Genomic DNA, 15,211 nt, shown 5'->3' with positions numbered 1-15,211 from the left:
CAAATCTGTTTTTATCACTTTACTACCCAACTTAAGGGGTACATGTGTAGTGATTTGATTGGAAGCTATCTTCCCACCAGGGGTTGCTACCATAAAAGATCCCTTTGTATGACAAAAGTCCAATCCTATTCTTGCTCCAAATTTGGCACTTATAAAACTATGAGTTGCACCAGAATCAAATAATATGACTGCGGGTTTATTGTGGATAGAGAAAGTACCAGTCATGACTGGTGCTCCTTCTGGAAGGTCTGCAAGAGTAGTGAAGTTAACTCGCCCTTGCCGGACTTGCACCATTTGCCTCTTGCCCTTGCCCTTGTTGTTGTTCTGGTTGGAGTTCTGCCCTGGATCAGACCTCTTGGGTCGCGGGCAATTCTTGGCAAAGTGATCAGTACTGCCGCAGTTATAGCACCGATTGTTGCCATTCCCATGATTGAACTGTGGGGCATTCGGCCTTGGGCCAAACTGCTGCTGTTGCTGCTGCTACTGGTGCTGCTGCTAGGGCACTGGAGGTCTGAATCCTCCTTGTTGCTGAGGCGGTCTAAAGACAAGCCTGCCCACTGGGGCATTTCTCTGGGGAGGCCTTGGTGGAGTATTTTGCACCAAACGATATCTCGGTGGCTGAGCACTCGAGGGTCCTGTTGGTGCCTTCCGCTTCTTTTCAGCACGATGGGCAGCAATACAGTCTTCTTGAGTAATGGCCAGGTTGACCAGCTCATTGTAAGTGTTGGGTTGAACAAGGTTCAGGCGTTCCTTGAGCTTGGTAGTGAGGCCACGACGGAAACGATCATGTTTCTTGGCATCAGTATCAGCATGATGGCCCGCATACTGGCACAGGTGATTGAAGGTCTGTGCATATTGTAGAACAGTGCGGGTTCCTTGATTTAGAGCCAAGAACTCATTCAACTTTCTTTCTATCAGTCCCTCAGGAATATGATGTGATCTGAAGGCAGTTCGGAATTCCTCCCAAGAGATGACATGTTCAGCAGGCTGCATCTCACAATAATGATCCCACCATATACGTGCAGGACCACAAAGTTGTTGGGCGGCAAAGTGGGCCTTGTTTGCATCAGCACACGGTACCGCTAACAGAGCAAACTTGGAATTTATTGTACGGAGCCAAGCATCAGCATCCAGTGGGTCATCAGCTCGGCTGAAAAGTGGAAGTTGGGTACCAAAGAACTCCTGGTAACCCGCGGGTTGAGCATCCCGTTCTCCATGCTGTTGGCGTGGCTGATTTTGTTGCCCTTGGACCAGCTGGCGAAGCAGCTCAGTCTGCATGGCCATTAATTCGGCCAGATTCGACGGTGGTGGCGGTGGCTGTTGAGATCCACTGCCACTCTCACGGCCGAAGCCTTCAGGCGTTCCACGAGTTTGACCAACCATCTGTAATTATGGAAGACATCCATTAGATACATTTCTCTTGCTCCCAAAATCAATGGTAAGTTCAATGATCAAACACTGGATATCAAAATTAAATCAGTAGAATTTAACTAAATGCGGTGTAGCACAATATGCACAACACATATTTGTGCAACCCATAAAACTCAGAACGGGTCAGCTGTCAGATAGCTTCATGCTCCATCGTATTGATACTCAACGCTGAGAACAAAAGGGTAAAGAAGATAACCTAGCAATTCACTCTTCACCGTTCTGTGCTACGCTGCTAATCAATAGAGATCATAGAAGTGATTGGACTAAAATATAGTCTCATAGATTCAATAGGCTAATAGTTGATGAGCATACATGCCACAAAATTTGCAACATCAATAGCATTCATCAAACGGACTAGAAATGCACAAATGAAGAGATTTGGCAAGTAGGAAGATCATGATTTCCAAACTGGTAGTCGCTACTTATATTACATCCAAAGTAGCATTTTTCATACAACCTACATCACACACCCTTACCACATATAATACAACAAGTGGTACTCCTCCCTAGGGCTATTTTACAACATCTCTTTCCTATGTACATATGCTACAACAAGAGAAAACACAAACTATCTAGGACGAGTCTAAGGTGCCTAGAAGTCGTCGAGGTTGCCCACAGAAGAGGCACTGCCGGAAGAAGAGTCGTCCGGCTGAGGGTTAGGCTCAGCAAGCGCGTGCTCTGAAGCAATCTCTGAAACTCCCTCCATCTGCTCTGGATCCTCTTCTGCTACTGCAGGCGCGGCTGGAACATCTAGTTGCTCTTGGAGCACACCAATATGGGCCAAAGCATCAGCCCAATCTTCCTGAAGCTCATGCACCTGCCCCTGAAGAAAACCAATCACTGTATCACGCTGCACTATCTCAGCACCATGCTCCAAAGCCTGATGCTCAAACTGTGCAATGGCATGATCTCTACCAGCAACGGCATCCTGAAGTCCCTGAATCTGAGTATCCCTCAAACGAAGACCTCGCTGGAAGGACTGGGCCAAGTCTATCACCTGCTCCATGTGTCGCTGCTGAAGTATCTGGTAGTGAGACTGCGCATTCATATATCTGACTACTGCCTGAATAGTCTCCTCAGCTACATCTCCAATTAAGTGCCCAAAGTGTGTGGTCCTGAAGAGCCACTCTGCATTACCAGCATTGACTGATGGAAACAAACTAATAGGATACGCAGCTACCTCCTCAGGATGGTGCTCACAAAAAGTAGTAATAGCTCTGAGAGCTGCCGTCTCAAAAGCATCCACCAAACGATATCCCACCACCTCAATATCAATAGGTGGCCAATCCAAGGTGGGGTGCTGAGGAATGGTCATGGTAACTCGGTTCTTCTGAATTCCATCCTCAGAAAACTGGCGTCCCGTGTACTGGGGTGGATCTGGGTAGTGGAAGATACGGAGTGAATCCCAAAGAATCCTCGGAAAACCCTCCCAGTACAGACAGTCGGTATGAGCATTTTCCTCCTCATCCCAACGGATATGGTAACAGTCCGCCATCTGAATTAAAAAGATTCAAATGTGAGTAATGTGATTATCTCAAGACTTCTCAAATAAAGCTTTAAGAAGACTGCGGAAAAGCAATTATGATTCTAATTCAAAAGATGATATGGTTCCAAACTCAGAAAATAATAAACCACAATCGGTACTGGTTCATCATTTGAGATTCTAAGAAATGAAAAGATCCTTATAACAACAAGATGGGGCTTAGGATGAAATCTAGACTCAAAACCATCTTTTTTTTATCCAAGAAAGTCTAAGCATTTTAACAAGTATGCTTCTAAAATCAAAATTTAACTCACTCATGATTTAAGCACACTAACACTTATCTATGAGGATTCATACTAGAAAATCCTTACAAAGCTCATGTAACAACTTCAAACACTAGGAACCAATTCAAACATCATCTTGATATGCATGCACGTCCTGACCGTCCTCACAAGATAAACAATTGCCAACTATCGTTGGGCTTATGTGGTTAGCACGGTGGCATACATAAATACGGCTCTCCCTATATAGCTAGTCGATACATTCTAACCGTTCTTAACTTATCGGATCGTGTTTAGTGTACCTGCAGAAGATTGACAGAACATATATATATATATATATATATATATATATATATATATATATATATATATATATATATATATATCCAATGAACCTTTCATGCCAGCACTCATGAAAGCGTCCCAAAACATTACCGCTCACTATAGAAGCGGCAGCCATACAATTTCCACCGTATGGCCAACGTTAACATACGCTACTCAGTGGCGTATTCACGAGTTCCTTTACTCCCAATATAGTCGACCGAGATCGGTATATTGGCAGCAGCTCAAGTAGGCCACTGCTTGAGCGCAGCGTTCGGTTCGCATCGCCGACGGGAAGGTCAGACTCCCTCAGCTGACTGAGCACACTTTACTTCCAATATAGTCAACTAATAGTCGGTATATTGGAAGCACCTCAAGTAAGTCACTGCTTGAGGGCAGCGTTCGGCTCGCATCACCGACGGGAAGGTCAGACTCCCTCAGCTGACTGAGGATCCTTACCTTCTTACCTCAACGTAGGTGCGTCGTTACAGGAATTAAGAGTTGCTTGTGAGTATGGTTTAACAAAATGTAAAGTGCTGGAAGTCAGATAACATAAACCATACATAAATAGCCACCTAGTAATTCCCGTAAATTCCCTAGGACTTTACGTTCTATGCACAACCCTTAACGATTCCAACGTAGTTTTCCGAAATTCTTTGTTGTACTAATTTTATACGGAAAACGATTTTTAAGGTTCCAACACCTCTGGTGTACGCTTGCAGCTCTAATACCAGCTGTGGCAGAACCACCTGAATTATCCCGGCTCAAGTGCGCAGTCCATCACCATAAAGGCAACACCAACTCACACGCACTTCAAACGGAACAATTCTTGGTCTGTCGGGTAACGTCCCAATACAACCACCGGTTCTTGGATCGAACAAGCATACCCCGCACGAAGGCGAGTCCAGAGGTATTACAACCACAAATTTTACATCACAGGCATAAAAGTTATTACAAACCAGTTCTAAAGCATTATTACAAGATCAACCTTAGTAAAACAGTTATCCAAGCCATAACTATAAGTTCAGAGTTTAAACAGCGGAAGATAAAACACGATGGCTACAACACGTCGCAAAAGTATACCAGGCTAGCCCAAGCATGGTATCACTCGTCAAAGTCATTGCCGGCCGAGGACGTATCCCACTCGACGGACCAGCCAGGAGGCAAAGAGCAGGGATAGGTCAAGCTAGCGATCTGCTCCTCAAAACTCATACCTGAAAAGGTTTTCAACAGCAAGGCTGAGTATTCTAATACTCAGCAAAACTTAACCGTCAACGGGTATACTAAACCCACTTTAGCTAGACTATGCAGGGTTTGAGAGGCTCTGGTTTCCTTTTACTGAAAAGCAATAAAGTGTAGGTCCTTACTTTCAAATTTTAGCCTTCAAGATTCTAGTAGATTAACCATTCTATGTAAGCAACTACTAAACAACCATGGTAGATCTTTAAGCAAACATCAAAATTGAATATCATAATGTAGCTCTTATTACTCTGTGTGGCAAAGAGATCAAGCAGTCCCAAACTATGAGAAGCAGACGATTCGAATCGAATTTCTTAACCTGGCCAGGCAAACCTAACACACACGTTTGGAACACTATCGGGTCGTTTCCAAACAACCGTTTTCCTTTCTTTCCGGCTTGTGGATAGGAACACTCTCCCCGACTACAGGGCTCCAAGGCCGAACCTTGTCCCTCGAAGTCGTAGTGTTGCGCAACATAAAAATAAAACCTATCCCTAAGAGAGAGTGTCAGGTATATCCACTCCCCGGTCCAATCGGTTACTTGGCTTACCGCGTACCATATTTACGGCATGTGGCTAGTACGTTCAAAAACTTAACCAGCACTACCACACACCGCGACCTTAGCAAGTTCATCAATACAGACAGGGTCTCACCAAAGGTTATGATATCGAACACGACCCCGTCCGTTGTCCTTATATTGATAACAGAAAGTAAACAAGCAATTCCTATAAAGCTCGCGAGTGACAGGCAATCACTCGACTTTTACCGGTCCTATAAGCTTAGCAAGTAGTCGAACTCAGGTCTAGTGTTCAGTACATAGGTTCCTAGGATCATGCATCTATGGTTTCAATTCAAATCCTAAGCAAGTAAAAACAGTAAATGATAATAATTTGAAATATAGGTTATGTCCGGGGCTTGCCTTCTCGGTAGTCGCTAACTATTTCAGCTCTAGGCTCTTCCGAACTTTGGTTCGGGGCTTCAGTTAGTTCAGCGGCGTTCACCTGGACTTCTGGATCACCTCCGTCAGACTCCGGGATCAGCTCGTACGTCCCGTCCGATAAGGTAGTCGTATCTATATGTAATGCAAGAACAGTATTATAAACACACATGGGCAATCGTTTATAGAGTAGTAACTCAACAAATTTAACTACACAAGGCATCATGATCAACAGCACATGAAGGTTGCACTAACATCACAAAGTGAGTGGTGGTTGATTCCAATAGTAATTAAATCAAGGTTTGCTAATAAATTAACAACTCAGATCACAAACAGTTATAAATTTGGAAAAAATTACCCTAAACAAAAAATGAACAGATTAAGCTCTCCTATAAAAATCATGCCAAAACATGTAGCCAATTATTCATAACAATTCAATCATTCAGATCACACCTAGAACAAGATTGAATTACACAGGTTAAGATAGAGAAAAAACAGAGGCTCAAAATTTAACAGAAGGCTTACACATGGATGATTTAGCTACTGTGAATTTTTCATTATTTTATCTACATAGAAATAAATATGAGAAAATAAACAAAACAGAACAACATATTAGCAAGATTCATTTTTATCTCCTGTTTTGTTGATGAACTGATGCTCAAACTTCATGTACAATCTAAGATACTCGAAAATAATACTCAAGAATATTTTCATGATTTATCATTAGCATAAACTATTTATCATAATTAAAGTCTACTAAACAAGGATTAAATCAAATAAATAGCTACACAAGAGAACTGACCACGAAATTTTTATAGAAATACTAGTGTTACAAGAACAAACTACCATAAAAGTTTCACTGCAAGACATGGATTCAATCATCAGTTAGGAAAAAGATAAAACACCTAGTATGTATTTACCTAGTGACACAAAACCATTTATACAGCAAAAACATGCAACAAACACCTACATATTATGGTTCTACTGTAAATAGATTTACACAAGGATTCCAGAACATCAAGATTTGCTATTTTACGAATTTCCTACGAATTTCTACTGAATTTCAAAGTTCTCAGCTAGAAATTACAAAGAAGTCCTTAGAGCACTATTCACATGAGTCACAGTCTATTCAAAGAACACCCTGGAGTTTCTAGAATTCTAAACCCGAGGTCCTTGGCCGGGTCAGAGGGGGGCGCGGTGGTTGACCGGCTGAATCCCGGCGAGGGGATCACTGGCGGCGAGGGTGGAGGGGTGTGGGAGCTACAGAGGTCCAAGGCGCACCTCTGAGTGGTCTTGGAGTGTAGAGAGGGGCTCGGAGGCAGCGGCTCGACGGAGCAGGGCGGGTCGGCGGCGGAGGAGAACGGCGGAGGCGGCGCTCCGGTGAGGATTGGGCGAGGGGAAGTGGTCTGGGAGTTGCGCGAGGCCACAGCGGTGCTCGCTAGGGGGTCAGAGCGGGCGGAGGAGCGGCGGTGAGGTGGATCCGCGGCGGCGTCAAGCTTGCCGGCGTACGGGGTGGAGCGGCGGCGGCGTTCTGCGGCGTGGGAGCGAGGAGAGAGCAAAAGAGCGAGGGGAATCGGTTTCTGGGGTATTTGTAGTGCTCGGGCGCGCGCGAGGAGAGGGCGGCGGCCTCTGCAGCGGGCTCGCCACCGCGACGGCGAGGTGGCGGCCGGCAGGCTGCTCTGGGCTGCGTGGCACGGCAGGGGAGCTCCAGCGCGAGACAATGGGCGGTGGAGGAGGAGCAGCTCGACGCGTGGGTGCCAGCGCGATGCAGAACGTGGCCGGGCAGGCCCTCCACTGCGCCGGCGACGGCTCTGCACAGCGGCGGCGGGGGAAAACAGAGGAAGGAGCTAGAGGTGGAAGAAAGGACCGATTTGCAATTTCTGAAATTTCCAGGGACCCCACTGTAAAACAGCGATAACTTTTAAAATAGGGCTCAAATGAAAAAGTGCCCAACATAAAAGTTGTTCAATGTTTCAAGATCTACAACTTTGATGTTGTGAAAAAATTTATTTGATCAAAGGATAGAGAGCTAATTTTGAAAACATAGAAGGGAATTTGAATTCAAAGGAAACTTGTCTTTTTCAATGAAATTTCACTTCAAACATGGGCTGATTTGAAAAGTTTCCTGCCAAGCAATAAATGCACTAAATTTTGCAAAAGCACCCTCCACAAAAGCTATAATTGCACACCCAATTCAAATATGACCGTAGAAAGGACCTTGCATAAAATCATAATTACACATATAACCTTTATATTTACAAAAAGATCCTTTTTCAAGCAATTCAAGCACATGATGTATACAATAAATACACAACTACAAAAAAGACACCTAGGGTGTCACTTATGCCCCTCCGCTCTCGCCATCCCACCGCGCGCGTGCTCTCTCTCTCTCCCCGGTGAGCTCGGGCTGGCGGCGGGCGCATGGCCGGCGGCGGGCAGCTCGTGGGGCGCGCGGCGGTGTCCGGTGGGAGGTGTGGTGGATTGCGGATCGATTTCAGAAAACTTTAGAGGCTTATTCGAAAAAAGTTCTGGGAGAGGGGTGTGGACGGCGGGTTGTATTCCGAGGAAGTTCGAGGGCTTTTGTGTCAAATGAATGAAAAACGCGAGATCCAGGCCGTCCGCCCGACCGATCCGACGGTTGGAAAAAGCTGGCGACGTGGCCTGCTTCCCTGCTCACGGAATTAGCCGCGAATCGTAGGTAGAGATTTCTATGTTATAAAATATTTTTTCTAATCACTGGCTGCCTCTGTCAACACATCATATAAAAAACCAGAATATCAAGATAAATGAAGTATGCAACACCAAAGAACTTCAACAGGGCCATCAGCAAGCAATGAGATCAGGACAAAAGTAAAACATAAGCTCAGGGAGGCAACTGGGTGCAAACAACTAGTTTTATTCAGTGACAGAAATATATAACTGAACAAATCAGAAAAGGAACGTGCATCCATAGCTACTGTTTTGTTGTACCTATGGCAATTCAGCTACAAATTGCATTGAAACCAACTATCTAAAACATTCTTCTACAATTAATTTCCTTGGTGGTTAACAAACTGCCTCATAGCAGAATAACATGTCCTTACCATAAGGCATAAGTTCCACAGTGACACAAATCGAGCATGTGTAGATCCAGAAGCTACAGAAGCCTTTTTATGACATGTTACAACCATTTTTCGAGCATCAGATTCCTCAGTCAAAGCACACCAGGATCCAGTATAGATGCTCGATGCATTGGCAATGTACAAATTAAGCATAACAGACCTAGTAGATCACTGGAGCCGTGGCACACATTGCATATTCCCAACCAATTATACATGCCTGGTAAATATTCCTCACAGTATGACTAATGAACAAACAAACTGAATCCATTCCACAAGGATGGATTGAACATCTAAAAACCGAGAGCGTGTATCTAAGCCTGTTGTTACCCCCCCCCCCCCCCTAGACAGCCTAATCGTCTCCACATGGCATTCCATCATAACCCTAAACATCCAAGTGATCGAAGTACCAACGCAGAAAGATTACAATTTCGTAATACAGATGTCGATTCTTAGGGGATGTGACCATTGCCTGGGTAAAATTGAGCCTACCCCTCGGTGTAGTCCGCCTGGAGGAGGTCGAGGTACATGTCCCACTTGTTCCCGATCACCTGCGCAGCCACAAATCAGAAGAAAAACGAAACATTATGCACAATTCGAGAGTACTAACCCTAGGCGCACGGAACAGCGAATCCCTCGCCTCTAGTCACGGAGGAGGGGACCATGTAGGTGAGAAAAGGGGAGGCGGAGGCGGTATGACCTTGCCGCAGGTGAAGCAGCGCACCGAGATGATCATCTTCGCCGCCGCCGCGGAAGGTTGGGATCGCCGGTTGCGGGAGGGGAACGACAGGACGGGTCACGGGTGGGGGGTTTTTGCGAGGTTTTTCCCTTTTGTTATATATTTTGAATGTTTTATTTATGAAAGTTTTTTCTTTTCTCTTTTTTTTAAGTCGGTGACCCTTGAGGATGGTAAAATTATACTTAAGTACTTGATGGCTTGGTATTTCAGTTTGCTATTAATAACAATTTTTAGTAACTCACAACAAAGGTACACTCATCTCTGTAAACACATATACGCAAATCTTACCATTATTGTTACACCCGGTTTTAAAAAGAAAACCGAATGCATAACTATATGTACGCCAAAATCAAGTTTCATACATATAGTGACATCATAATGGCATAATGAGCAATAATATCATATAAACAAGGCTTATAACGATTAAAAGGTCTATCAAAGATACACAACTTGAACTGGAAACAACGGCTGCACACTTCACAGGCAATCAACCAGGGATTGCGTACGCCTAGAACTCAACAACATCTTCAGCAAACTTCAAGCAACTTTCTCTTTTGACTTCTCTGAGCAGTGTGGTTATAGCAAGGGTGAGCATATATCGTACTCAGCAAGTATATTAGAAAATAATTGACATGCAAAACTAAATCAAAGATAAAGACTGTCTGAATAAGTGGTAAGCATTTTAAATAAAAGTTGAGCATTAAGAATCTATTTACTAGAATGATGAAAATCATCCCACATTTATAAAAAAATATAATGATAAATAAAATAATAAATTAACTTGGAACATTAAACCACCAAATTAAAGCAATAATTTCTATTAAGTAGACATGTGAGGGTCCGAGTCGCTCTTGATCGTGGACACGACTGATATACCAGTTTTCACTCTACAGAAGTTGCACACTTTACCCACAAGTCGACTTGATGCCCGAGTTTGCAAGGCCCTTAAACACTTCTTTTGGTTAGTGCTAGTGATTCATTATGAGGCCTTTAAAATTACTCTCTAACTAGTAATAGCCCACTGAGGTTTCGACAGCTGGGCGAGTGCACCCTCCCTCAAAGCGAGTGTACCTCGTAAGCGTACCAAACCCCTTTGGCAGGCCGAGTACCCCTCTTGAACCCAGGCACCCTCTTGCGCCTTTTGGTAAGCTACTAACAACCTTGAGAAATCTAATTAATCAGCCAAAACCAGAGTCATGTAGTTCTTGTGGTTAAGCTGTTTTCCCGAGTGGTCGCTCCATGGTTGATTTTAATTATTATTATCAAACTCATCTCATTGTTCCAAAAGATATAATAATATGTCTCAATTATTGTGTTCATAAGCTGCCCATAACTATTGTTCAGCAACTAAGCAAACTACCCAAAATAGTTTATTTGAAATAACTCAGCCTATTCAAGGACAAGAATAACAATAAGGATAATAGGATCCCATCAATTTAATGCATGCAAGAAAATAATAAAGTTATTAGGACAGAAAACATGATCAAGGAATATACTTGCCTTAAATCCGTATAATAACTGCTCAGAGTCTTCAACTCTTGTTCTTGCATCTCGAGCTTCATCTTCCCAGCTCTTGAACTGTGTTCTTCTATTCGCAACAAGCACCGGTGCAAACATACAAGAAGCAAACAAGCACAACTAAGAACACAACACTAAACAAAATAAGAGCATTATAAGAACACACTAAAGGAGATGGCTCGAAGCTACGATCGCGAGAACGCATGAAACGCTAAAAACGAAGCTACTGTTGAAAAGATATAACTATCGGAAGATGTATGTTATAACAAAAACAAAGCTATAAACTTGATTTATTTTAATTATAAAAACACATGTAAAGAATATATTAGAATTAACTCAATTTAATTCATATTTGTAAACATGAGGTAAATTTAGTTATATTTTATTTACCAAATTTCAGTATAGATTAAACCGATTAACTATTTAACTAGCAAAAATAAAAAACATGCTTGTGAGAACATATAAGCATGAAACTTTATGATGCGTGGTTTGAACTAAACAAGTTATATAAAAAAATATTCACATTGACATTAATCAATTTAATATTAATTATAAAAATCGGTGTAAAACTTTAATTAGCTTTTATTTTGAAAACTAGCTAGTTTAAATAAGTATTAATCACATTGATTCTAAATTTAATTGTAAACTACGGACTAGGTCTAACAATACTACTAAACTAAACAAGGTTTGCAGGGATTAGATCGCAAAACCTTAGCTGCTCTGGCCATGGCGTACAGGGCCTTTGGGGGCTCTTCTGGCTAGAGAGTAGGGATGTAAATAGATCGGATACGGACGGATATTACTAATATCGTATTTGTTTTCATATTTTTGTTCAAATACAGAGTCAAATATGGATAGTGCTAATTTTTGGTGGATAAGATTGCAATGGATGTCAACATCATAAAAATGTAAATTTTGATTATTCGGATACGGATCGGTTACGGATATTGAATACTCAGAATCAGATATGAACGGATAAAAACCCTTTCAGACCGGATCGAATTCGAATATAGTCGGGAAATATCCGTACCATTTACATCCCTACTGGAGAGATTGTCATGGTGGTGTTGCTTGGCTCTGGAGGCTGACGGACGTCGCGAATCGGAGGGCCGAAGACACGGCGGTGGCGCTCGCACAACCGGAATTCTCTAATTCGCCGTGTGCCCCAAGCACACGGCGAAGCCTAGTAGGCACACGGCGAAGACTTCACCGTTAGTGGCCGACGGCGAACCCCCGACGGCAGCGCTAGGCACGGCTGAGGCCTAGTTTGCCGTGTGCCATCTGTCGCACACACGGCAAACACATTCGCCATGTGTATCCAAGGGCACACAGCAAAAAAAAGGCCAGACGTCGTGACGCCGCCGGCCTAACGGCGTGACGGAGGACTTCGCCGTGTGCCAGGAATCAGGCACACGGCGAAATTACCCACTTTGCCGTGTGCCCTTGGCTTTGGCACACGGCAAAGTATTCAGGTTCGCCGTGTGCCCCTGGCTTTGGCACACGGCGAACTATGGTCAGTTCACCGTGTGCCCGGTCTAGGCACACGGCGAACTTGGTGTTCAGGGCTGGCCAAATGGTCACTTTGCCGTGTGACTAGTCCCTGGCACACGGCAAAGTGACCAAACAAATTCTATTTTTTTGGTTTTTCACGTAAAAAGGACCCCATATCACAACATATATATCACAGGCATTACATATCATAACAAACGTCACAGACATTATATATCACAATATATATATCACAACTAGCCACAAATAACATCAAACACATACAGAAGTCCAATGCAAAGTCCTGCAGGTTCACAAAATATCCAGAAGTTCACAAATACATATCCAGAAGTTCACAAGTCCATAAATATTGAAATAATGAAGTTTATGGCTGTGGTGGGTCGTCGAACGGTGGGGCGCCGCCGAACTGAGGCGGGAACAACTACTGTGGGAGCGTCGGTGAGATGCCCGGCGACAATTCTGGTGTATTCGATGCTGCCGATAGATTCTGCAAAAAAAGTAAGACAGTAAATTGCAGGTGAGACAAAAGCCAAGTTCTCAAGTTATAATTCATGAGAGGAGATATGCTACACTCGTTTACTGAAATGCATTGGGACAGACAGAACAGAAGTTCAAACTTTCATTGAAATACCTGATTTCGAATTCCTATGATAATGCATCTTGTAATTCGAGCTTGAAGCTTCAGTTTCGAATTTGATTTGCATAACTAGATCGACCAAATTACCGCAAACGAATCCATGAACCTCTTCTATGAAGAAACCTTCGCCAATGACTTTATTTACAAATCAATTTCAACATTTCTATATGTAGTTTGGGATAGTTTAGCCAGTAACTTTTTTTTCAAAATGGAACCTACTTTAAATTTTCTATGAACTTGGATATCCAAATGAAAACTCCAAATTGAAATTTAGACACACTAGCGCTATTGCAAACGCTTTCCATTTCGCTTACTTATTTTGCCAATATATAGAGCACTAAAGGATCAGATGTTGGTCCCCTAAATCGTTAAGTGAGTAATGTAAGTCACAATCTCTAAGTCTAAAGTTCTCTAAGTATCTAATACTTCAAAAAAAACTAAAGGGTTTTCAAGATACTCACCGGAGGAGTAGTAGGAGGAGGAGCCACAGGGAATTGCATGGCTGGGATGGGATTACCCATTTGGACAGAAAGACTTTGAATGTAGTTGTACATCTGGGCCATCTCGGCCACCTGCTTCTGCTCGTTCTCTTGTCATATCCTCCTCTCTTTGGCCAGTGCCGCCTCATACGCCGCCTGTTGCGCTTGCATTCGGTGCTACAATAGTTCACGGCAATGTTACAATGCAAAGCAAATATATGTACAAAACGAATGAACTATGAATAAATAAGAAATAACCTGAAGTTCCTACACTTGGGCGTATGGCCAAGCTATTGGCCGTGCTCCTCGCTCGAATCTGGGATAGGGTGGGAGTGTTGGCCGTGTCTACAAGGCCATCGCCAATGTAGTAGCGCCCATGTTTCTTGCCTCCTCCCACCCTCATAATGATTTCTCCATCAAAGGGCTGGGAGCTCGGATCCCAGTCTGGACCATGAACCTGTCTTCCCATCTCTGTGTACGCCTGGATACGACTGTGGACGGACGGGTCGTCAGGGTTGTAGGTGACGTTGGATGTCGCCTTGCCCTTGCGGGCCAGAGCCCATCCCACGAACGGGTTGCACTCCTGGCCTTCATGTGAGGACGACTGCGAAAAAGGAAGAAGTTGATTACAAATTATGCTGAATTGAATGTTAGATTAGAGAAATGAGTCTGTGTACTGTGTACCCATCTAGCCCTGTACTCGTCGTTGTTGAGGCTGCCTTGATGGTGCGCTGGACCTGGCATCAGCAATCGCCGCTGTCGGCCAGCGTCGTGCAAAGCCTGCTACTCGGGGTCGAACCACTTGTCCACTATGCGCTCCCAACACACGGTGTCATTACGACACCACCACGCAGGAACCTACACGTGATCAAATGCATGACCTGTAGGAAAAGAGACATTTATTGATGTTTTTCATCTTATAATAAATTTGAACTTACCTGTAAATATTGCTCTCGGGTCAGGTTCAAATCCCTCGCCTCAGACTTCCCGATCTTCTGCTTTAGAAAATGTGCACAATAGTTGATGACGCACTGGACTTGCGCCTCATAATGCATGTCCTTCATGAGTTTAACGCATCGATTGTGAGCCACAATCGCCGCCCGCTCCTCGTATCCCTCATCACACCTGTAAAAATCCTGCATATAAAGACAATGGATCATGTCATCATTAACAAAATATTCAATAAATGTGATGTATTCACCATTTTTGGCCGGGAAAAACTTACCCAGAGCTCGCCCTTTACCCGCTCCGCCTTGTTCTCAAAGGCTCCGCCGCTCCGATCCAACTGATCGTTGTTGGCGGCAATGTAGTGGCCCCACGTCCAGGCCGGCTTGTACCATCCTTGATAGTGGACCAGGCCTGGGAAGTGCTCCCTGCACAAAAGACCCAGGATGCCGTTGACCTTGTGTTTGTGAGCACCGCCACTGAGGATAGTCCAACTCCTGCAAAAGTGATTAAGAGAAAATATTAGTTTGTACCTTGATTTTCGAGTTAGGAAATGAAAAGGTAGTAATAACATGTCAAATTACGTACATATCC

General features: G+C 43.7%; 1 protein-coding gene and 1 long non-coding RNA gene across 3 annotated transcripts in view; both read right to left on the bottom strand.

Moving 5' to 3' along the window:
- LOC120685706 (DNA-directed RNA polymerases I, II, and III subunit RPABC5-like) overlaps positions 1-9,619 on the bottom strand; it is a 34,181-nt gene extending 24,562 nt beyond the window's left edge. Inside the window, exons 1-2 of one of the 2 annotated variants that reach the window (XM_039967776.1) lie at positions 9,491-9,619; positions 9,283-9,341 (exon numbers count right to left, since the gene is read on the bottom strand). In XM_039967776.1, the coding sequence (XP_039823710.1) occupies positions 9,283-9,341; positions 9,491-9,526 (95 nt within the window). In that variant the 5' untranslated portion in view covers positions 9,527-9,619. The remainder of the gene's footprint in view (positions 1-9,282; positions 9,342-9,490) is intronic. The other variant, XM_039967774.1, reaches the window with a different exon arrangement.
- Positions 9,620-14,731: 5,112 nt separating this feature from the next.
- Positions 14,732-14,941, bottom strand: LOC120685705. Its single transcript, XR_005679704.1, has 2 exons — positions 14,898-14,941; positions 14,732-14,808 (listed from the first exon to the last, which is right to left on the bottom strand). It is a non-coding gene; the product is annotated as an uncharacterized LOC120685705 (long non-coding RNA).
- Between the last annotated feature and the right edge of the window lie 270 nt (positions 14,942-15,211).

Source organism: Panicum virgatum, chromosome 8N, assembly GCF_016808335.1.
Source record: "Panicum virgatum strain AP13 chromosome 8N, P.virgatum_v5, whole genome shotgun sequence".
Taxonomy (NCBI): Eukaryota; Viridiplantae; Streptophyta; class Magnoliopsida; order Poales; family Poaceae; genus Panicum; species Panicum virgatum.
This window is presented reverse-complemented; position numbering and strand designations above follow the sequence as displayed.